The 24,286-nt window shown below is 45.9% G+C and overlaps 2 protein-coding genes across 11 annotated transcripts in view; both read right to left on the reverse strand.

Moving 5' to 3' along the window:
• Positions 1-24,286, reverse strand: part of LOC100117424 (major facilitator superfamily domain-containing protein 6) — a 380,954-nt gene that overhangs the window by 231,785 nt on the left and 124,883 nt on the right. The gene's annotated exons all lie outside the window — the stretch shown is intronic.
• LOC107981724 lies at positions 8,218-18,722 on the reverse strand. Of its 3 annotated transcripts, XR_004226443.1 has the most exons (4): positions 18,157-18,722; positions 17,752-17,878; positions 8,808-12,501; positions 8,218-8,738 (listed from the first exon to the last, which is right to left on the reverse strand). XR_004226443.1 is itself a non-coding variant. In XM_031921509.1 (3 exons), exon 3 carries the CDS (start codon positions 12,492-12,494, stop codon positions 10,725-10,727), a length of 1,770 nt encoding a protein of 589 aa, XP_031777369.1. In that variant the 5' UTR covers positions 12,495-12,496; positions 17,752-17,878; positions 18,157-18,722; the 3' UTR covers positions 8,218-10,724. The 3 variants fall into 3 exon arrangements, 2 of the variants coding, with proteins under 2 accessions (XP_031777369.1, XP_031777368.1); XM_031921509.1 differs by having other exon boundaries at positions 8,218-12,496; XM_031921508.1 differs by having other exon boundaries at positions 8,218-12,501.

Genomic DNA, 24,286 nt, shown 5'->3' on the forward strand with positions numbered 1-24,286 from the left:
GATTTTCGAGCAATTGCAGATCCAGACTACCATAAAGGTGTGTCAATTTTAACTAAAATTAAACCACTTCTTGATATGGTCCATCAATTTGTTTTGGATCCGATGCACATCTTGTATTTGGGGTGCACGAAGAGAATTTTAGAGTTTCTAATGAGTTCATCTACTTTTTGCAAGTCACGATTGAGTTCTGTTTTGAAAGAAGAATAACAACGCAGAATCCAAGACATTCAGAAGGATATCCCAAACGAATTTCCGAGGAAGATGAGGCCAATAAACTCTTATGCCAATTACAAAGCAGTCGAATTTAAATTATGTATGCTGCGCCAATTCTTTAAAAAAATTGCTGTCAGATGAACTTTATAATCATATCATGTTGTTTGTGACATCCATTCGTCTACTTTCCCGAGAGCGACTGTAATCGACGAACCGTAAGTGTCAGCTCTCTACTTCTCTCTCTTTTTGAGAGAGAGGGAGAGAGAGAGAGAGAGAGAGAGAGAGAGAGAGAGAGAGAGAGAGAGAGAGAGAGAGACGATGGATGAAGTGTTTCTGATTTGTGATGGCAGGTTATTCCATAAGTATGAAACGCTGATATGGAACGAGTTCCTCAGCGTCTCCGTCGCGAAAGCAGGAATTTCCAGAGGTGTCACCTCGCCCCTCACAGGCCGAAGTGTGACGCGGAAGTCAAAAAAGGCCAGTACGTATGATGTTTCGACCGAGTTAAACATTTTACGTAGGAAACAAGCTGTGAAGTACTTCCTGCGTCCGGCAGCGGTTAGCCACTGCAGCTCCCGCCTGTACGGGGAGATGTGCTCATCTCATCATTGGAGATCGAGCTGAAATGCTTGTTGAGTTCATCTGTGCTAAAGCGAGATGGTGAAGGGGCCTTGGTCGCAGAAATTCCAAGTTTCTCCAGCTCTCTCCAGATCTCGGCAACATCAGTCAAGGTTGACAGGCGTAAATAGTAATAATTCAGCCTGGCTTCCTCGACTTGTTTGTGAGCATTGTCTCTAGCTAGCCTATATATGCGGAGATCCGAATCGAGCCTGGAGTCCCTGAATCGCCTGTAAAGTCTATCTCTCTCAGATACAAGGTCACGAAGAGCCGTGGTGAACCACGGGTGACGCTGTCTTCTTGGTGTCACAGTCCGTAATGGGGCGAGATGATTGATGGCGTTAGTGAGGTTAGCGTTAAGTGTAGATATGCATTCGTCGAGTGATGAAGAGGTGAGGGATGACCTGTTACATGCGCTAAGAAAGTCCCTTAGCTTCTCAGCGCTGATTCCTTTAAAGTTTCTGTAAGAGTATGTGTTAGGTACGTATCATGGAATCTGTACGTCGAGAGTGGCCGTGATAAGGTCATGTCCGTTAACGATAGGTGAGTTTGTCTTCCAGTATGACAGCAGGCGATCCTGCTCGTCGTGGCACCATAGGGAACAGATAAAAGGGAGTTTTCATCAATGAAGGCCTTGATGAACTTGGCATGTTCAGATGAAGAAAGTTGGTCAGAGTTGAAGTCTCCCATTATGACCTTCGTGGAATAGTTGTGCATGTGGGTTGTTAGTTGGTCTATGAAGTTAGAGCCTTGGAAGAATGGAGCATGAGGTGAACGATACACAACCCCCACGAAGATAGGAGAGACTCCCTTTGTCGATACCTCGCAGAAGAGATATTGAGGCTTGCCTGGCTTGCCAGACCATTCACCGTCAGATGATGAAATAACGCTAACTGTCAGTGATTTATGTATGTAGAGGGCCACACCTCCTCCCTTTCTGTTTCAGTCTCGTCTGTACAGTAGGTAGTCGTCCAGTGAAGGGATGGACGTTACCTTGTCGCTCAACCAGGTCTCAGTAACAGCTATTACGTGGAATGGGGAGCGAGTGGATAAGAAAAGCCTGATCATCTCAATGTGACCCGTAAGCGAGTTCGCATTAAAGTGACAGACTCGTAGACCTTCGGACGGAGATACCTTAGAACCGGATGAAGACGTGTCAAATGAGCTCGATGGTGGGTGTGGTGGAATGATCTGTGTATGTTGAAGCCTCAGTGTTGGACGATGTTGGCAGCGGGCGGAAACCGGGCTAAAAAAGTCTCCAGCTCGGCGTCGATGTTGATGATGGTAGCTCGCTCGCTGTCATCGTTGCAGCGTATGTAGAGTCTCCCTTCTCTGACGAACGTTCAGCAGCCCTGCCTCCTCTTGGCCTCCAGCCTAGCCCTTGTACGCAGCTTATGGACGTCGGAGGGGAGCAGCTCATTGATGTTTATGAGTCCTTGATGGTCAGAACTCAGAGCTTTAGCCTCCTCCAGCAAGGTAGCATCCAATTCGCTAGTGTGTAGCTTGCGTTTCCGGGCTTTCGTCCTTTTCAGTGACAGTCATGCGTGTGTTTTGTCGTCGAGGTTGTTTCGAGCCGGCCTGACACGCCGTGAGAATAGCCTGCAAATCAGCAGCAGATGCAAATACGTGCGCGCGCTCGCCCCCCCCCCCCCTACGCCTAGCCAGGACCTGCCACCCGCATGCCAGACATATTTGAAGCCCAGTCCCTGTGCAATGGGCTTCAAACTTTTAAACAACGAGAACTTTTCCTGGGACAACATTTCATTTAAGTAGACTTTATGTCCGGTCAAGCAGGCAGCAGTCTCCGTGTCTAGAGCCCCGGGCTTGATGTCGTTTGTGGTCAGGTAGTTGTTAGCTAGCGTGCTTTTCGCTCGCATGATTTCCCTGACTAGGCCCGGGCACGCAAGCTTGACGATGATTGATGGCAGCACACCTCGACGCGTCGCTGAATTTGCCGCGATCGTGTTATTGCTCTGAGCCCTGTCTAATCTACGCTGGCGCAGTACACGAGTACTGGCGACGTCGCTCTTCTGTAGGGCGGCAAAAACGGTGCTGAGCAGTGCGAAGACAGCTGCGCCCGAGATTTTCTCGTTGATATTATCAATCTTCTGAATTAGTCCGTGTATTATGACCTCGCACCTCTCAGCAACGTCCTCGCCAGTAGGTGCCATCCGAGGAGAGGAGCATTTACGTTTTCCTGCTACCTCAGTGGCTTCACGTTCAATAATACTAGGACTCGAAGCAAGCAACGGGCCGCAGTCCGAAACCGGCAACGAACCCGTGTCGAGGTCCTGGCTAGCACGATGGAGCTTTTTAAGTATTTGTTTCGTTTGTTGCAACTCGTCCCTAAGAATAATATTTTCGTCCAGGAGCAGCTTGTTGGCGTCAAGCAGTCTATTAGACGCGCTGATGTTATCGGCTAGTTGGGTCTCAAGAGCAGAGATACGGGTGTTGAATTCCTCCGTACCGACTATGGCGCCCCCTTCTGCTAGTGCAGAGGAGACACCATGTGGTACCGAACCCCTGCTCACGAGAGCCCTCAGGCCATCAAGCTGATCTTGGAGCATGTCAAACCGCTGAAAGAAAAACTCCATCGTACTCACAGGAATTACAATATTTGAGACACCCAGTAGGCTGGTGTCTCCCAATGGCGCATCCTTTGCACTATTCTTCTGCAAAATTGCAGGGTCCAGTGCAGATGAGTCATTAATCGACGCTGATGTGAGCGAAGAGGGCGCCTGTGAGTCGGTGACCCGCCCGACAGACGCATTCGGGCACCGCTGACCATCCTTCAGCTGTTCCGGTGAGGCAGGCGCCTGAGAGTCAGTGACCCGCCCGGCAGAGGTATTGCGGCTCGGCAGGCTGATCCCGCGCTGTTGCTGCATCGTGTTGGAGCGGAGAGGGGAGACCATCGCCGCGGTACAGTTGCCGCGATCGCCTGACCGTGTTTTTGCACACGGCGTCGACGCCGCGCGCTGCGTCTGATGGTGGGGCGAGACGCGAAGCGTCGCCGACTTAGCTCGAAGCGCTGGCCCGGCGCGAACGCTCACCTGATGTCTTCCAGGAGCCTCTTGCAGACTGTACAAAGCCCGACTAGTAGAGCAGTTTGCTTCACGTACTCGTCCTCGAACACGTGAGCCCGCAGAGGCATCGGGCAGCAGGAAAAAGAGCGGTAATCGGCTGCCCTGCTCGTAACCAGTACGCTGAGCGGACTTGCAAGAGTGGTTATTTCACCTAGCGACACACCTCGGAAGCAGCAACAATCCTCCAGGATACGCACGCACGCGATGGACAATGCTAAGCAATTAAGGAAGAGAATTAGAGTATTCAGCTCGGCCATTCAAAGCTAATGACAACGCGGGACGCAGCAGCATGGGTATCGCGGGCTTTTTCGCACTTTCTCCTACTCTCACAATTAGCGACACACACACACACTCACGCGCGCGGTTCTCTCTCTCTCTCTCTCTCTCTCTCTCTCTCTCTCTCTCTCCTAGACTGCGTTTGGCGGACATGTGAGTGTCCGCTGTACTTTCGGTCGTTGCAGGCAAGTAGCTTGTCCGCTTAATTCGCCTCGTGTGTGTATGCTGATGGTTCGTCCACAAGTAATGTACTCGTACCTGCACGTCGTGACTGCGAAGCTGATTTGAATTTATTTGTTCTGATTGAGGTTTAATTATTATTATTAATTTAGTACACAAGGGTTTTATTTATATTGATTGTTATGTTTTCATTGGTCCAGAGCACTTAACAGACGTTCAGTTTACAGAGTTGACGAAGTTTCGATATATTTAGCTTAGGATGTTGTCGTTTTACAGTAGTATTTAGTAAGTTTAGTCTTATTTATTTATTAATTGTAAAGTACCTATGATTTATCTTAACAACTTACTATTATTATAATCCTGCGCTGTTCAGATGGTTCTAATCACCTTTTGTGGCAGATGCTGACTGTGCGATCTACACGCGTTCACGTGGCAATTTAAAATGGGGATGGTCAACTGCTCTTGCTAACGCCGGAGATTCCACTCGACGGTCCTTAGTTTGTACTTCTCTCTGTGGCACCAATCTGTATTCAAAGGGCTCTCCGGTATATGCTATGCCAGGATTTAGCACGCTCTCAAGGTATTGGACGGATTTAGCACGCTCCAAACACTAACACTAGCAAACACCGCCGCTTCACTTAGAATCAGTTGTAGCCGCCAGTGAGTAAGTTACTACGCAAAAAGGCACTGCGTAGATCAGCTCCGGGATTTTTAAAGCCTCGGTACCGATTCACGCAGTTATGAAATTTAGATGAAGAAGATCGCGGTAGTCCAATCAGCATTCGCCATAAATGATCGACGCGTATGCTTTGCAGTAGTCGTTCACGCGCAAGGAGTGCTGACACAGAGGTGCAACTCGAGAATAACGGAATCTACGGGATTGATGAGTGTTGGGTGGTGATTTTAAATCTACTTAAGGAAACCCTTTCTTTCAACTATAATGCTTCTTCCTTCAGTTTCATTCTTTGCTCTCGTTTTCTTATTCTATCTTTCTCTCTTCTTTTTGCCTTTTCTTCCTCTGATTCTAGATGTTTGCTCGATTTTTTCGGATTTTTTTTCTTGCCTGTTGATTTTTTCAACAGACCGTTTTAAGGGCTTTTTCTTTTAATGGTTTGTTTTCAAGAGGTGTACTTTTTATCTCTTTATATTTGATTCTTCTGGTAGCTAGTCATTTCCAGAGCCAGGTTATCCAATATAAAAATATTTTCGCTGTTACGAACAAATTTTGTTTGTTATTTATTAGAACGAACCGGTTCTCTATTTTTGGTTTCTTCTTTTTGGGTTCTTCCTCACAACGCGTTAGCTGGAGTCTGCAATGTTGTGTCCTCTTTTTATTGACGATATTGGTTGTTATTTCTTTGCGCTGACTAGGTGGACTCGGCTGCACTAGCGGGTTCAACGGACTCGGCGGACTTGGTGGACACAGCGGGCTCGGCGGACTTAGCTGAGTCGACGGACATGGCGGACTCGGCGGACACAGCGGAGTCAACGAACACAGTCGACTCGGCCGAGTCGGCGTACGCTGCGGGCTCAGCGGACTCAGCTGAGTCGACGGACATGGCGGACTCGGCGGAGTCGGCGGACTCGATTAATGTCTGCTCTCTTCCTCCTGCGTATGCATCGTGACGTCAGAACAGGCTACTGCTTCAGCGGACTTGTTGTTTACCGTGACACACATATTTTTGGCTGAGTTGCTTCTACGTCCGTTTGCACTTGCTCTTGTTGTAATACAGGTACATGTGCGTTTGCACCCCATTCTGCGTTCACTTTACAAATGGTCGATAGCACTGCATTCTTTTCAGATTCACTTTTTCTGTCACTTAAGCGGTAATGCTCTACTGCTTGCCAGTAGTTTTCTTGTGCGGTTGTAACTGCACGGTGTGTTTTTTCGAGATGTTTGATAGCTTTATCAAGTATCTTCTGGCCGTTTCTACCACTTCAATATTAAAAGTTTTATTCGTGATGGTGATACGATGTATACGCAATGTAAACGTAGACTGAGTAGATGTGGCTTTGCTAAATCGTGCAGCGGCGAATAGCTGAGGTCAGCATTTCGTCAGGCAATGTACTTTCCACTTCACTTCATTTTTGTATGCGTTGCGACTTTGAATTTAAAAGTTGTGCTTCTTCTATATGTCATTTTTAAATCGAGCGATGGCAGCACTTACTGGATTATCGACTTCAGTTTTTATGCTACCTGTATTTTCAACATTTTATATAAAAGTTGGCGACTTTAATTGTTGCTTTACAATTTGTTTGATTTTACATTAAACGTTTGATTTTTCAGCGTATACTAGTATAATTAATGTTGTAACGGTTGCCAGTGCAATTAACGCACGTTGAGCACGTTACGGCGTCTCTCCGGGAAAGAATCAACATTCTGTATAATACTTCTGTTGTTACAGCTACTAAAGGCGCAGCATGTGAGAGAGTAAGAGAGACAGAGAGAGAATAAGCATCGAGAGAGATTTAAATTCAGCAACGTACAATGTTGCCACCTGCTCGCACACTACTGTCAAGAGTTGACAACAGTGTGTCAGAGGGCATAGGTAAATCTGTGCTCGCGCTAGCAAGCCATTCCGAGTCTGTCTTCGCTCCGCTCATTTTCGCGAATAGACACTCTGCGATTGCGATTATTGTGTGCGAGGGTTGCGAGGTCAACCGAACCGAGGACAATCCGTCCGAGACCATCTTCGCGTGGGTTAGAACGGCCATGCCGGCCACGTACATCTGTAAGTACTAGTTCTTATCAACTCCCGCTTACTCGGGCGACTTTAAGCCTCCTCTCTCTCTCACCTCGACTACATGCTGGTAGCTGGCATGCGCCCGTTTGGCGCGCTTGTGTAAGCCAAGCACCAATAAACAGTTATTCTAAGTTTTACAATAATCCGCGAGTGTTCATTGACTTTTCCTCCTTTTGAATCCACGTCCTGAGTACTTCTATCAACGCTGCGTGTTCATACGTCTTTACGTCCGTGCGCGGATAGATTATAGTCGGTAGAATCTAGTGCCTTCTGCACAGCCGACGGAAACGGTGAATAGTAGCATAAACAACAAACAACTTAAAATAATAATGACGGCCGAGCTACCGTCATAATGTTAAACGATATAAATTATTAATAGTTATTATGCTCAACTAACAATTCAGCAATAATTCACTAAAACTCATTAATTATTAAAAAATTTCGAATTCTGATACTTTACCGCTCTTTAGGGTATTGATTTATACTTAAAAACGAAAGTTGCGAACCATTGTTTATAGGCTTATAATAAACAAACTAGCAGTGTGAAAATTATTATTTTAGTCTCTAATTTGTTAATTAAGCATTCTCTACTTATATATAGTTTTAAAACTTTCAATTTATTTAAACTACAGTAACTTCATTAATAATGATTGAATTGTCAACTAGTATAAAAATAGTATTTTTAAAGATAATAGTTTAATACAGTCTTGAATAATTTATCTAATTTTAATACAAAACAAACTAATTTTTATTATGCCCAGCAGTAGTCAATTTAATGCCGGTCCTGGAAGATTCTAATTGCAATGCTGAGTTTCGCGATTTTTGTCTACTCAGATCTGTGAATTTCTTTTCCAATTTCTGATTTTCGCTCCTCGCAACAGTCTTAGTTAGTACATTATTTTGATCAAACATTCAGTTATTCGACGTTTTATTGTGAAAGATTCTAATTTTGCTTATTTATCGCAAAATAGTATTAATAATTTATTAGTTTATTTATAAAGACACATGGCGCAGGAGTAACGGAACAGGAAGTCGAAATAAGTTTGCCACACACAGAATTTGATGTAAAAAAAATATTCAATATATTTATTTATTTTGTTTTGAAATAGGGAAAGGAATTTTTATGTATTCTTTATTAAATTTAAATTCATTGAATTATAACGTAAACGAAAATAGATATTATGTGAAAATTGATCAGACAAAATATTTCATAATTAAATTGAAAATGAACTTAATTTTTATATGCAAAAATAAATTTAAATACTAATTTCAGAAATGTTGCTAGAGTAATGAATAAAATCTATTGCGTGATACGCCACGTGGAGACGTATGCTCAACGTATAGATTTAGGTAAACTTTTATGAGTTCTAGAAATTTATATTCCACGTAAAGATAATGAAATTGACGATACAATTATTTACGGAGTTGTTAGTAAATCTGAAATGAAGGATATCAAATGACGAAGTGCGTCCTGGGGTAACTGACTGGGGTCTGACGTAGCCAGCCCAGTCAGACGGCACGAAGCGGTATTTTTACACCCTTTTGGAGGCAGGTTAGTTTATTAATTTTGTGCTGGAGACGAGCTGTAGCTTGTCTCCCCCAGTTTGGGCTTAACGCCTTATTCCTGGGTGCACGTTAGTATAAAAAAAAATAAAATTGCTTTCTCAGTGAAAAAAGTTCAGTGAGAAATTACCAAATAATCACTACTGATGCTTGAGTTGATGTCACAGGATGTCACGTTCCTTGTGATCTCGTGGCTGCAGTGATTGAGTCTCTCTCTCTCACACGACGAAAGGGCTGATAAGGATGATGTGCGCTGCGGCGTGGTGTATTGTTTAGAAGTTGTAGAGAGAGTGAAGATGGCTCCGCACGACGCCAGCATGCGAGCGTACCCCGTGCTCGACAAGATAAACTCAGTAACGCATTTACATAAACGTAATGCTGTTACTGAGTTTAATTACGCGCAGACGCGACACGAGAAACCCCGAAGAGACCCGAGCCGCCGGCAGCAGCGTAGGAGCGAGAGAGAGCGAGAGAGCAGTCCGAGCTCCGAAGCGAGAAAGTAGGCGGGGCTAGCGCGCACTAGCGTACTATGTGCTTTTCGCTCTCGCGCTTCATGAAAGGCCCGTACCTACAAAAAATACTATTTCGGGCGCAAGTGCCCGCTTACCTTGATTCGCGCCAAACTTATACCTTGCAATTGTGACAATGGTTCGTCGTTATAAGAGGTTAAGTCCCGGTGGAAGGTGGGAGTGCGTAAACGTAAGTATTAATTATTTTTGTTTGCAGTAATTACATTGCTTCTGTTCGGTCGTAAATTTATTTACAATTTTCTTTATTATATTGTTCGTAGTTCACTCATTGGAATACGTTGCGCGCTTTCCGGGCCGACGATCGCCATATGAATGAGAGACTTCAGGGTTGTTTCGAGTTCCCTTTTTACGACTGGCATTTGGATCGGTTATTTTTATCAAAGGAGTTCCAGTTCGTTTCGAAGGCTTTTCCGTAAAGGTCGAAGTTTTCCAGGACCTCCTTGTTCTATATGTCAGTCGCTTCCCAATACATCATTAACCGCTGGATCGGGAATTGTTGAGGACGTCACGAATTCTTTTGTCTCTGAGTTCGTCCGTTTCGCTGTCTAGTTTAGTTATATCGACTTTGAATGCTATTGTAAAAATTGTGTGCTTACATATTCTACATTTGCTGCACGACTAATAAAATAAATATTTCACTAAATTTTTTCTTTTTTTTCATCAAATTCTGTACATTAAATTTGTCATTTTTAGAAAAATTATTCTTCTACCCTATTATTATAGTATAGGATGTCCCATTTGTCCGTGTATACGTTGCGTGGACCGTCATTCTACTGAAAGTCCGTCTCTTGTGGTTCGTCTGCTATCGTCTCCGCGTCCCAGTACGTCTCTCCTGCGGAGAATCGTTTGTCCGTCTCTCGTACTACATCGATGTTCCTTGGATTGGCAATGGTTCTATACCACTATTTATTGACTTGATGCTGGAGGTCCTGCCTCTGTCTAATAGAAGGTAGGTCGTAGTTGCTGGATCCGGGTTCTGGTAAACTGCTATCTCCTTGCAATCTTGGATGACTGGTGGTGACGTTTGTATTGCCGTCTCTGCTGTTGATATGTGACAATGTACTTGTGGTGTCAAATACTCCATGCTGTACGCTGTGTATCTCGTGTAAGGTATTAATGTAGGACGAGGTGGATAGTGGACAGAGAAGATGCCTCGCCTACGTGTAATAAATGCTTTATTGCAGTGTCTCTCCAGACGTCTGACCGTGTGCGTGGTCAGTGCAGAACTGAGCGGCGGCGACGGTGCTCGCTCGCTCGCAGCATGGCTGCTCTCTCTCTCTCTCTCTCTCTCTCTGCAGCGGTACGTGCCGCCACCTATCCGTGTGGTACCTACAGTACTCCCCCCGAAAAAAAAAAAATCTAGCGTCAGAGGCTGGAGGATGTTTACATGGATATTTTTCTTAGAGCTATTCGCTGGTGCGTGTGGTTCAACGCTTTACAAAATAATAGTCTATAAATAGGAACTGAGATCACAAGTGTTTGATCGTACAAGTATTTTCTTGTATTCGTAGTTGTACTTAAGTTTCCTTTGGTGTTTTGCTGATTTCGCACGTGTTGCTTGTTCGCGTAATTTGAACGTGGTTCGCCGCAAAGTAGTTGACGAGATTATTCGGAATTGCTATTTTGCAATTGGTGAGCTTAATGTAAAGCTGATCTCGAGAATGGAACAAGTCGCGAATGCAGAACATGTCCATCGCTTTGGTTTTTTTCTTACCTAGTAAGTTTACTATTTCTATAGACTTGACTCTAGTCGGAATCAAGCTATACAACGTGCTAACTAGGTTTTCTTCGTAGTTAATTTTGATTGACAAGATTTGCTCACAGCTACTTAGAACTAAGACTTGATCGATATCTAATCCTAAAATATTTACATGTTGTACATTAGGCAGTTTGGAAAGCAAGGTGTTGGCATGTTTTTGAAAGAAAGTGTTGTTCTCTAAATCGATGGATTTGATAGACTTCGACTCGTTCCAGATTAAGTCTGGGATCAAGTGAGTTCGGAAGGTTTTTGCAGCTGAGTAATTAAATTGAAACTTTTCCAACACGTTACTTCCCGAAATCGCTGCTACGCTTAAGTCTACGGTATGTTGGTTTCTGCTTTGACTGTCGGTGAATACCAACTCTTCGAGTCGCTGGTTGCAGATTACAAAACTAAAAAGTTTGTCCATGGGGACTTCGTTGCACCCTACCATTCTTAATGTACGTAGATACGAGAAACAGTCTTTTGTTAGGAATTTAAGTGATAAGTGTAGATTGTTGTACAGGCTTAACGTGCTTAGTTTTTCTAATTCTAAGTTTTCTTCAGAGCCCCCGGGTGTTTTACCGAGAACAAGCTTGTGGACTGCGAAGTGATCTGCTAGGATTTTGATCGTTTCGCGAGTGATCGCAACCGCTGAGAGATCGACTAGGTGCTTGCCTACTCGTCTCGTAGAGTTTTTACAACGATTTGCGCATGCTTTGAAAAACTTATTTACAAAGGGTGTCTCAAAGACGTTTGCGTTTGACGAAAAACTAATGCTACGAAAGGTAAATGTCGTTGCGTCTTCTAGCATTTGGTTTAGGCCATTCGGACCAGAATATCTAATGCTAGATGAGTCGAAAGGAATACCTAGGCGATGAAAAATCGAATTTTCATGGCATGCTATATACAAGTTAAAAATGTCGTCCGCGCTAAGGTAATTCCACAGCGTAAGCACTGGGTCGCTTTGGTTGAATAAGCGAGTAAGGTTATCCGGTAGGATGGAAGTTTTCCGTTTGATCGCTTGTGCAGGTAGCAGCGCGTTTTGAGTGATAAACTGATCCGGTTTAGTCTTGATGTGTGACTGTTTGCCGTTGGGATCAGTGAAAACGAGTTCTTTTTTACAAGATTTAACCTGCATCGCGCCCGATGATGCGAGCGAGTTGCAGAGTACTGTCGCTACCGACCCGGATTTTTTTGTTTTAACGCTAACGATTTCGAAATCGGTACAACCTTGATCTAGTAGACATTTGTGAAGAGCTGTTTTGTTAACTCTATATCGGATGTCGCGTAAAAACAGTCGGAGCGCTGGCTCGTTGTTTACAAAAAGTTGCGGTAATTGAGGATCGTAGAGCACCGGGTGGCTAGAGGAGTTGTGATGTCTGGCCATGAGGAGATGCGTCTCCCGGCGGTCGAGTGTTGTTCGGAGATATGACTCGAAAAGTTCCAACTCCCGGTCTGCCCGGAAGCAGTCTGCTCGAGTTTGCTCGTCAGCTGAGGCGTTTCTATACGCCCTGAGCTGAGATCTCAATTCGCCTACTTTTTCCATGTCTAAACTGATCGGAATTTTTAGTTAATAGAGAGTCTATTATTGTGGGCACTACGTCTCCTCGCACATGAAGTTCGCTTCGCGTGACTGAATTTACTCAGTGTTTCTATTTCTCCTAAGAATGTTCGGAACAAACTTGGTGCGCTTAGGCGTCGGTTGTGTAGGAGGAATAGGTTGGATCGTTGGTTTTTTGTTGTGTTTTGGAGGGAGAGGAGCGAACCTGACGTGTTTGGGTGCGGGAGGTTGAGGTAGTGGTTGATCCGGTGGATCGACAGTAGGAGGGGTCGGAGGTGCAGGTTGATCTGCTGGATCTTCCGCAGGAAGCTGCACTGGCGCGGGAGCGTCCGCTGCGGGGCGAGTGAGAGCTCCGCTTGAAGGGGAAGGGATCCTGATTGGTTCAGGCGTGGTAACCTTAGTGCCGTCAGGATCTTCTTGAAGGATAAATGCTGGCTTCAACCGTTGCAGCGTTACTGTTTCCTGCGTGCCGTTGAAGTCTATGTTGAAAGTCTGGTTTTGCATGTTGCGGGAAATGACTTTGTGAGGGCCAGTGTAAGGCCGAGTCAATGCGGGCTTGATTGGTTTTTCTTGTAGCCAAACGTGGGAGCACGTTTCCATGCCTTGATGAAGGAATGGTTTAATTGCTGTTTTGTGGCTGACTGGCACTGGTCTCAGTTGGTGCATAAAGTCGCGAAATTCGTTGTAGAAAATGCGAACGTTTGGCTCTTCGCTGGTGAGAGGTGAGAAATCACCCGGGATTTTCACTGATTTTCCAAAAACTAAGTCGGCCGGACTGGCGTCTGTGTCTAGACGGATGCGTGTGCGCAGTCCCAGCATGACTGTTGGAAGTAGTCTGACCCATTCCTGGTTGTTTCCGTGGCACATGAGAGCTGTCTTGATGTCTCGGTGGAGGCGCTCCACCATGCCGTTGGAAGCAGGATGGTATGATGTTGTACGAATCCTGTTTACTCCGAGGATTGACAGGAGTTCGATGAACAATCTGGATTCAAACTGAGCATCTTGATCGGTGGTGATCGTTGTCGGTGCGCCATAACGGCAGATCCAGTTGTCATAAAGGGCACGAGCTACCGATGCTGCAGTGGTGTCAGCAATTGGAATTGCCTCAGGCCATCTCGTATAGCGATCGATGATGGTGAGGAGATGAGTGTAGCCGTGGCTGTAGGCGAAAGGTTCTACGAGATCCAGGTGGATGTGATCGAATCTTGCATCTGGAGTGATGAAATGCTTGGGCAAAAATTTGTTGTGCTTTGTCACTTTGGATTGCTGACAAGCTAGGCACGTTTTGCACCAAGTGGCTATGTCGCGACTCATGTTAGGCCAGACGTACTGTTGGTGGATGAGTCGGGATGTGACTTTAACTCCAGGATGCGATTGTGAGTGGAAGTTGTCGAACACTTCTTTCCTCAGTTTCTTCGGGAGGTAAGGACGAATGACATCTTCGTGGATGTCGCAGTAAAACGCTGCGTGCTGGGAGCCCCATGTAAGCTTGCGAAGCTTCAGCGGATGGTTTGCATCGTTGAGGATCTCCTTCAGCTGATCGTCCTTTTCTTGCTCTTCGCTCAGCTGTTTCGCGTCGAACAGCGTCGGTAGCTTGAAGGCGTCTAAGTTTGCTAGGACTTTACGAACTTGTGTGTCGGCTAGCAGTTCGGGATCGCTCCAGTCAAAAATTGCAGGCGAAGTGAAAGCGTTGATTCGGGAGAGTGCATCCGCAACGACGTTCTCTTCTCCTGGGAGATAGTGTATCTCGGTGTTGAACAGGGCGATATATGATAATCTGCGAGCGCGAATGGCTGGCATCTTGTCAGAGTTCTGTTGAAGAGCGTAGATTAAAGGTTTATGATCCGTGTAGATTTTAAATTCTACGCCTTCGAGATAGTGGTGGAAATATCTGATGGCTTCGTAGATGGCCGTCAGCTCTCGGTCGTACGTAGCATACTTCTGTTGCGCAGATTTGAACTTCTGCGAAAAGAAAGCTATCGGTTGCCAAGAGTCGCCTGGGCGTTGTTCGAGGGCTGCCCCCATTGCTGTGTCGGAAGCGTCGGTGATGAGGCGCAGCTCTGCGTTTTCGCATGGGAACGCAGTGAACGCTAAATTTATAAGGTCCTCTTTACATTTCTTGAAGGCTGCTTCAGCTTCTGCGGTCCATGGGACTGGACGTTTGTCCTTTTTCTTGGCACCTTTCAAGAATTCATTTAGCGGACGTTGCGTGTCGGCAGCGTGCGCGAGCAAACGTCTGTAGCTGTTCACAAGACCCAGGAATCTTCGTAGTTCCTCGATGGTCTGTGGCAAGGGGAATCCTTGAACCGCCTTGACTTTCTCTGGGCTTGGCTTGAAGCCGTTTGGCGTGATAAGATGACCCAGGAAAACGAGTTCGGAGACGCCGAGACTGCATTTCTCGAGATTGACTTGCAGCTCGTACTCCTTTAGGCGATTAAGCACTATTTCGAGGTGCTTTTGGTGCTCTTCCTCTGTCGTGGAGGCAATAAGTATGTCGTCAATGTAGACGAATACGAAATCTAAATCTCCTAACGCTGAGTTGATGTAGCGTTGGAACGTCTGTGAAGCGTTTCGAAAGCCGAACGTCATCACTTGGAACTCGTAGAGTCCGAACGGAGTGATGATCGCTGTTTTGGGAATGTCCTCCCGGGCCACCGGTATCTGGTGGTAGGCTTGGCGTAAATTGAGCGCCGAGAAAATCTTTTTGCCGTGGCAAAAGGCCATGCAGTCGTGCATGTGCGGGACTGGATAACGGTCTGGCACTGTAGCCGTGTTTAGTTTTCGGTAGTCACCGCATGGACGCCATTCCCCGTTTTTCTTCATTACCATGTGTAATGGACTTGCCCATGAGCTGTCCGAGGGGCGACAGATGCCCAATTCGCACCATTTGCGAAACTCCTTTTTGGCTGCCTTGAGCTTGGCTGGAGATAACGGACGAGCTCTTTGCGAGGCAGGAGGACCTTTCGTTAGTATGTGATGAAATACGCCACGTTTCTTGGTTGATCTGAACTGATCAGGACCAAAAACTTTGGGATACTTGTTCACGATGTTGGCATACTTGTGGTTCGGTGCCATAAAAGAAATTTGCACGGGCTCTACTGATTTGATAAAGGCAGGAGCGTGCGTCAACTGATTGCCGTCTACCAGTCTCTTTAGCTTGAGATCTGGTAGGAGATGGTAATGTTTCAGGAGATCGGCTCCTATAATCGGGTGCGGGACATCGGTGATGGTAAAATTCCACGCGAGTTTCTATGGCAAGCCGACGTCCAGTTCGCGACGCGCGACGCCGTAGACGTTGATGGTTGTGCCGTTGACGGCGTAAAGCTTGAATTCAGTTGGCTTGCCTTGCCAGTTTGATGGCTTTGGGATTACCGAGATGTCTGCGCCCGTGTCTATCAGAAAGACTTCTTTCGAGATTCGATCTCTTACGTGGAGACGTGTGGCTGCGTGTAACCGGCTGTCAGTCTCCACGACAGCAGGATTATTTAGTTTTCCTGGTCCTTGGAATTCTTAGGTTTTCTTACCTTATAGTCCTGACCCGGAGCGTGCTTCCAGGTGCAAGGAAGTTCGCAGTTCTTTGCCTCAGTGCCGAATTTGCGGTGGAAGAAGCAGAAGCTTTTATCGTTTGAGAGTTTCGACCTGGATTTCGATCTCGCCGGAGTGGAGTCTCGGTTTTTGGAATTTGAACGAGACTGGTTGCGTCGATTCTTGGTTTTTGAGCGGCTGGCGTGGTTGCTGTTATGTGAGTTTTGGACAGCAGCAATCAGTTGATCGATCTTGTCGATGGGAGTGATGGCGGGCTGGCTGTCTGACTAGCGCGTTGATGTTGTGCGATTGTTGAAGCACATCAAAAGCCATGTCTGCACTCTTAATGAGTTCCGATTCTTCCTTGTAATTCCAGACCATTAGCTGAATCTGAGCTGGGAGACGGTTTCTCCAGAGAGATATTACAGTGTCTCTCGGTACCTTGTCCTGAGCGAGACTGATTAGTTCGGCGAGGAAGTCGGATGGTCTTTTGGAACCTATTTCTAGACCTTTGAATAGTCGGTCTAATTGTTGCTCCGGAGTTTCAGCATAACGGTCTGTTAAGATCTTCTTAATTTGCTGATATTTCTGCCCTCTTGTGAGGGTGTTCAGCTTGAATTGGATGTCGACATGGATGTCTTGTGTTAGATATCTCATGACGAAGTTAAATCTGGCTTCGTCTTCGTTGACGTTGTGTGCCAAAAATAAATCTTCTAATTGGCTGAACCAGCCCTGTGGGTTGTGTTTGTAGAAGTTCCAGAAAAGCAAATGCCTGGTACTTGAGAAGGCAGATGCGTAGTGCTGTTGGCCGAGATGAGGGTCTCCCTGCGAGAGATTCGGCAGGGGTAACCCGGTTCCCAAGTTTTCCGAGTTGGCAGCTTGTGACGGATGTGTGTCTGTGGATCCTGTTGGCCTCTTGCAGTCGTAATCTCGATGCTGTTGGACTAGAGCCAGGCGTTCCAGAAACGCGTTCAGTTTACAGTCCAGCTGCTGGTTGAGCCGTTCTGTTAGCTGTGCTAGGTCATCCGCAGTGGCGTAGTTGACTGCTGATGACTGCTGTTTGTTTAGCGGGCTGTGCTCTTTCCGCCGCGTTCCTGAGTTCTGGAGATGACTGTCGTTGGCCGATTCCGCAGTTGGGAAGTGTGTCTGTCTGCCATTTGCTGTCTGTGTCGTTGTGCTGGTTGAACGTCGGCACCGTGTTGGCTGAATGTGGAAACTCTGCATCTTCCATTGCGTTTGGAACGATCGGTCGCCTCGAGTGGTTGACGTTCATCGTGAAGGGAGAATTTGACGAAGAGACAGTCGTGAAAGTCGGAGTGAGCTGCAATGTCTCTGAACTCGTCGTCGTAAACGAGAAGGTTGGGCTTGATTGACTCTGACTCGTTGTAGTTGTTAGGGTTGTTTCTTCGTCTGCACTCGTATTTTTTGTTTTGATTGGGGAGTGCGTGAGTGTCATTTTCGGTTTCCTTGGTTTACGAGAGGAAAAGGGTATTTGAGGGATTTCTTTGCCCGACCTAAGCGTTAATCCCGGTTCGTGCTCATTCATGTGCGGCGAGACGCAGTGCCGTGCCTAACGAGATGTTGCAACAAGACGTACAAAATTATTATTTGACTAAAGTGTACTCGCAGGTACATATAGAGGCAAAGCAAAGTCTTGTTCAACCGCTAGCTAAAGTATTGCTGACGCTCTTAAAATAAATTTAAAAGAGATTTTTACCTCGTTAGAAGGATGATGAGCGAAAGGTGCTGTTGGCTCTCGTGTGTGACGTCAGATATACTCTCCGAGGGGACTGCCGTCCGGGGAAAGAGTACACTGGACTGTCGTGCACGGGAGTTGCGTAGCACTGGACAAAACAAAGCGATAATTAATTGTTTGTCCCGAGAAATGCGGTTCGTCAAATGACCGCGTCGTTGTAAAATAATGCGCGTGAAAAATCGTGCGTCGCACTGTACAAAAATAAAGCGAGGTTGCAACTATGTTTTGATAAGTCGAGCGCGCGACCGTTGCGCTGTACCGCGAACTGTTTACTCGACTCGCTCGCTGTTCTCGGAATCCGAGTCGGCGCCGCTCGCAAGATGGTCGCTCGGTGTTGTGTTTTTGTTCGCGCGCGCACTGAATTACCTGTAGATTTCGGTCTCGGGGATATCGCCTTGTGCGGCGCACGACGCTCGACGAATCCGTTGACACTGCCGCTGAGGAGGTTCCGGATGGTCGTCGTCGGGAGATGCGCTGGTGTCGGTGGCCTCGTGCGAGGGACTTGGGTGAAGCGCCGTTGACCGGTGAAGCTGCTGAGATGAAGGGCTCCGGTGACGGTGGCTTCACGCAGTGACCAAAGTCCCACGGCGATGGCTTCCACGTGGCACGACCTTGAGGTGTCGCAGTAGTGTGCGCCGGCGTGCCAGCACGCACACTTTGTTTAAGCTCAACGCTTGTCGTTGCGAGGCTCTATACGCGCCGGCGTGCCTGCACGCGTATAGAGTGAAATGGCGGCGGGTCGCTAGGACCTGTTGCCGCAGCTCGACACGTGTTGAGACGTGTGTCGAGGAGGCCGAGTTGGCCGAGGATTGTCCCTCTCGTGTGCACCGGCGTGCCAGCGTGCACCCGGAAGGTGGCGGAGTGCTGCGCGTTGGATGACGCAAGCACTGCCTGTCTTTGTCTGCCGTCGTGCAGCACAAAGACACCGCTGCTGGAGAAGCACAAAGCTGCGTGGTTCGCTGCTCCTAGAGATGTTCCAGTCGGGGTCACCAATGTAGGACGAGGTGGATAGTGGACAGAGAAGATGCCTCGCCTACGTGTAATAAATGCTTTATTGCAGTGTCTCTCCAGACGTCTGACCGTGTGCGTGGTCAGTGCAGAACTGAGCGGCGGCGACGGCGCTCGCTCGCTCGCAGCATGGCTGCTCTCTCTCTCTCTCTCTCTCTCTCTGCAGCGGTACGTGCCGCCACCTATCCGTGTGGTACCTACATTAATACCGACTGTATCGTCGGTATTTCCAGGCTTTTGGCCTTATTTACTGGCACTCTGCTTTTTGTTTTATTAAGATTTTTCCGCCTATAGCATGTACTGCATGAAGGTATTGAACAGCAATATTTATAGGCTAATATAACTATGGCAATCAAAATTAGTGGACTGATTGCTGCGGACGAGATGTATGTTGTACTTAAATACTTTTCTCTCTTTTGTTGAGCAATTACAGCAAACTTGTCATTAATTTGCTGGAGTGTGATGGGTCCTCGCTTTTCGCCCATCGTTGAACTTGCTGTTTTTCTCAGTCCGAGAATTCCAGAATTTCTTTGACAGACTCGTAGTCCTTGATCATATTGAACGTTGTAAACGATAGGTTGAATGCCAAAGCTGGGTTATACAAATAGGTTTTATTTGTTTGTAAAATATTCACTCCGTACAGTATATTCTGGTTAGTGTGAGCATAGCATTGTCCGCGTAGCGTGAATATACCCGTTCCCGTTATTGTCAGTTCTGCCTTTCTTTCCTCTTTGCACATAATTCTCATCTGTACTGGAAACATGGTTGAATACAGCCATTGGTCCGTGCTTTCTAGCTTACTCCAATAGGGTGTGGACTGTGATGATATAGCCAACTTACATAACCGTAAGGTAGCTGCAGTTGGCCTAGCTAACAATGCGAACTCGCACGGACTATTTTGGTTGTCCAAGTTGAATGGTAAAGTCGGTAGACATATTAGGACGTTTTGGTAGTTACTACAAGTATTCATGTAGTCCTTTGTAGCCAATAAGTATTGCTGCATATCGTGGGACACTATTATGTGATAATATTGCGGTATTAAAGTTACGTATGATGTCGAGTTTGTAACTACTTCTTTTGGTATTGGCAATGGGTGAATTTTGTACTGTGAGTACCTAATTTTGTCGAATAATAATGGGTGCAGGTGTCCTTGGGTAGCTGTTTCAATAGTATTCACTAAGGTTTTATAGGAATTTATGCTATTATCCAATGATTGTTCGAACTGGTATACCCATTTATTTAAAGTCTCGGTGACTAAGGTATGCTCCACCAATACTTGTAACTGTGATGTTTTATTTATTATGTTTGACAATTGTTGGTGTTGCTGATGCAGTATCATTTTGTCTTTCGCAAGTTCTTCATGCATTGATTCGAGATTGGACTTTACTATATGTGTTTGTTTGGCGGCAAGAGCTGATATGTTAGCCGTCCTATGGTACAGAGCATCGATGTCCTGATTGAGTTGGTCTCTGTCTCCTGCGTCCATAGTCCCGAAAAGTTGTCGACTGACCCAACCAACAAACTCTAGCGGGGCTCCTCGTTTTGCTAGGGCGTGAGTATATGGTCAAAATTGAGGGAGGATGTTGGCTGCTGGTTTTGCAAAAAATACATCAATGTCTAAATTTAAAGACTTTAGTAATTTTAAATCTTGTATGAACTTGTGCGTTGGAATAAGTTCCCGGCATTCCTCAATACCCAGCTTCTCTTTATACGTGTCGGACATCTTGACCATCTGCTTCTCTCTCCAAATTACGGGATTTTCCTATTTACTGAGGTCCAAAGTTACTGCGATTCTCGATTTAGTTCTTTGAATCTTCACCTCACCCATATACTCGTAGTATATACCTGGGTTTTGCTTAAGCTCTGTAAGTTTGTAGAAAGGTGGACTCTCCACGTCCAATCCTTGGTAGCTCGGCAGCCAGATTAGCGTCAGAAGCAGTGTTCTCCACATCTTTTAGGCGTACTGAAAAGATAAATATTTATTTTTACTAGCTGCTCTATCTATACAATTTTTCTAATTTATCTTTATGTTTAACAATTAGTTTTCCTTTCGATGATTCTACAACCACATTATTATTTTCTCTGATTTCTTTTACTATGAACTGTCCATTATAATATTTATCTAATTTCCCATATCTTGGTTCTTTTAGAACTCTGACTTCTTCGCCTACCTCTAGTTTTAGAGGTCTAGCCCTTTTATCGTAGTACTCTTTCTTTTTAACTTTGGAATTTATTAAATTGTTTCTGGCTAGGCTTTGCATTTTTTTTAAGCATTCTGTTAGTTCTTGTACGTAATCGTTGTAAGTTTCAAGCTCAAATTCGTCCGGAAATCGGTGTGGTGCTCTGGCTGGCGTCTGTACACTATCTCGAACGGTGTAAAACCTGTTGATGCATGTATTGATGTACTATACTCGTGCATGGCAAATGGAATGACCTTGTCCCAATCTTGTTTGCAAGACGCTTTACTCCTTAAGAAATCCGCAAGGACAGCGTGACTCCGCTCTAGCGATCCATTCGACTGCGGATGATATGCGGTTGTAGTATTAAGTTTGAACTGATAAATTTCTGACAACTCTAATAGTAGTTTATTTTGAAAACTTCTGCCTCTATCACTCATATGATACGGAGTACTCTATGTTGGGTAAACAAATATCTTGTTAAAGCGTTTGCGATGGTGATGGCTTTTATATTTGGAATAGGTACAGCTATGCAGAACTTGGAAAACTGACATTGCATAGTGAGGATGTGCATATTCCCTTCGGTTGTTTTACACAGCGGACCCACTGTATCGATGGCTACTTTATGGAAAACTTCCGAAGGTGTATCAGTGACGACCATGGGTTCTCTGGTTTTTATTCTAACTAGTTTTTGTTCTTGACATTTTTCACACTTACGGACGTAGTCATGTACGTCCTCTTTCATTCCTTTCCACTGATATGGCTCACGGATGCGTCTATACGTCTTACCCATTCCTCTGTGTCCTCCGAATAGAATGTTGTGATAGTCCTCTAACACAGCTAGACGATACTCCTGAGCTAGCACTTTGCACGTTCCGTAGCAGAATGTTATCGCTATTTTAAAATGTTTAAAGAAGTTCTTGAATGTTTGCACTAAAACTTTTCTAGGAAATGTGTCCGTGAGTTCACATGTTCTAGCTATCCTGAATGAGCGCAGATTCTTTTCTGTTATAAGTTCTTTTAACGTTTTCAGACACTTATATAAGCTGCTGGGTTTAACTTCATCGCTTACTGTTTCGGTTACCACCAGGCTGAAAACGTATCTCTTGCGGTTGATGGTTGTTATTACATCTCCCACGTCAGCTTCAGCTTTCGTTAGATCGTCTCGATATATGGCTTCAATGTCTGTAAGCAGTTTATTAGTGCTTGTAGACAGATTTAGATCTTTAGGCACGAAGTGAACTATATTGTCCTTTAAATAAGTCACACACTCTCTCGCACTTAATAATTTCAAGCTAGTCATAGCGGCGATCGGCTCTGCTATACTGAAACGCTCCGACTTAGCTCGGTTTGAAAATTATTATTTTTGTGGTCCGGGATGTCGTGGTATTTGAATTTCTTCTTATTATTTGACTTATGCGTTAGTATTTCGTACTTGGCTAACGTATTGTAGCCAAGACTAATATAGCTAGAAGTAAATTTTGTGTTTGAATTTTATTTTAAGTTTTTCACTTAAACAGATATATTACTGGTTACTCTCCTTATCTAGAATTTTCTTCAGAGACGTAATGCCCTTGAAATATTCTAGAGACAAAAATTTTATAGTATAAGCGATTATTAGTATGTCGTCGTTGACTAACGTATTGTAGTCAAGGCTAATATACCTGAAAAGAGAATTATGTTTTCATTAGTTTAAAAAAGATTTTCACTCAAACAGCTGTATTACTGTTTAAGCTACTCGTCTTAATCGGAGCTCTCTCCTGAGACGTAATGTTTCTAGAGTGTTCCGTTTGACAAAAGTTTTGTATAGTTGACCTTCAGAGGACGTATTGCCTCTGAAGTCGTACTACACAGATATTAAAATAAAAAAAATGTTAAAATATATATTTATATCAGAGGCATATAATTTTATTGTTCTCTACGTTTTAATGTTTTTTTTTTTTTTTTACATGGCATTTGGAACTCGAAAGTTCATCGCCTCATCTACGCAAGCCTTCCACGCTGCCCTATCTTGTGTCAACCCCACCCAAGATGCACCTCTCCGATCGACACCCATCCGTCCTATTTCTACTAGATCCGCTTTTACGTTGTCCTCCCATCTACGTCTAGGTCTACCTAGAGGTCGCGATACCATCGGCCTGCCTTTCATGACACGCGCTGCTGTACGGTCGTCTCCCATTCTCGCTACGTGCCCTGCCCATCCCAATCTCCGCGATTTTATTATTCTGTTAATATTTGGTGACGCGTACAGATTGTGTAACTCATCATTGTGTAGTCTCCTCCATTCCCCGGTTTCCTCATCTTTCTGCGGCCCGTATATTTTTCGCAAGACTTTATTTTCAAATACCCTAAAACGGTTGTCCGCCTGCTTAGTGAGAGCCCACGTTTCGCACCCGTACAGAACCACCGGCAGTATTATTGTCCTGTATATTGCGACGTTGTACGTCGCAGCCGAGCAAATCGTGCGTTGCTGTTTGCGCGGCAACCTCACTCGATGCGAGGAAGAAAAGGCGATCGGTTCCAGCGAGGCCCGCGTTTTCTCGGACGCGAGCTACGTCCCGGGAATTCGTGGAATTCGCTGGCCGACGTACCCAAGGGGGGAGCTCGCCGGTTCGAGCTGGCGCGAAACGAGCAGCCAATTAGCACGTCTCGCGCCTCGCGCAGCCAATCGGGCTACGTTATCAGCCGGGCCCGACGGACGACGGCGAGACGCCGAGCGCGCGCGGCAGAGCGGCTCGGCAGTTCCTTTCCGAGCCTTGCCGATAACACTTCGAAGTGACGAGAGCGCGCGAGAGGGAATCACGAAAAGAGTGAGAGTGAGAGATAGAGAGCAGCAGCGCCACGACCTGGACCATCGCTCCGAGGAAGAGATCCCTCCCCGGAGACGACTATCCAGCCGTTCAGCCAGAGGAAGGAAGCCGGAACGGGAGCCAGGCCTTCATTCCCCTGTCTACAGAGAGAGAGAGAGAGAGGGAGAGAGAGAGGAAGAGCGAGAGAGAAAGAGTACGGGAAGCCAGCACCTCCTGGGCTAGCGAGGCTTCCACTGAGGGACGAGAGACTGGTGTTCGTCTCTCCTACATCAGGTAAGAATTCTTGGGTTGCTCGGGATACTCTCGGTGCGAGCCATTAGGCCGCCGAGAGAAGCGAGAGAGAGAGAGAGAGAGAGAGAGAGAGAAAGTCGCGAGTGTGTACGAGAAAGAGTGAGCGAGACGAGAGAGCGGTGTACGGTGCGGGCGTACACCTCGACGTCATCTACGCGGGGCATCGGGCCAGTGTACACGAGAGCGAGAAAAGAAGAGAACAGCGTAGCG

This window comes from Nasonia vitripennis (genome assembly GCF_009193385.2).
Source record: "Nasonia vitripennis strain AsymCx chromosome 1 unlocalized genomic scaffold, Nvit_psr_1.1 chr1_random0012, whole genome shotgun sequence".
NCBI lineage: Eukaryota > Metazoa > Arthropoda > Insecta > Hymenoptera > Pteromalidae > Nasonia > Nasonia vitripennis.

What these genes read in the sequence shown, in the direction of transcription:
- LOC107981724 (XM_031921509.1), bottom strand. Translation starts at nt 12,494, where the DNA reads ATGGAAAAAGTAGGCGAATTGAGATCTCAGCTCAGGGCGTATAGAAAC.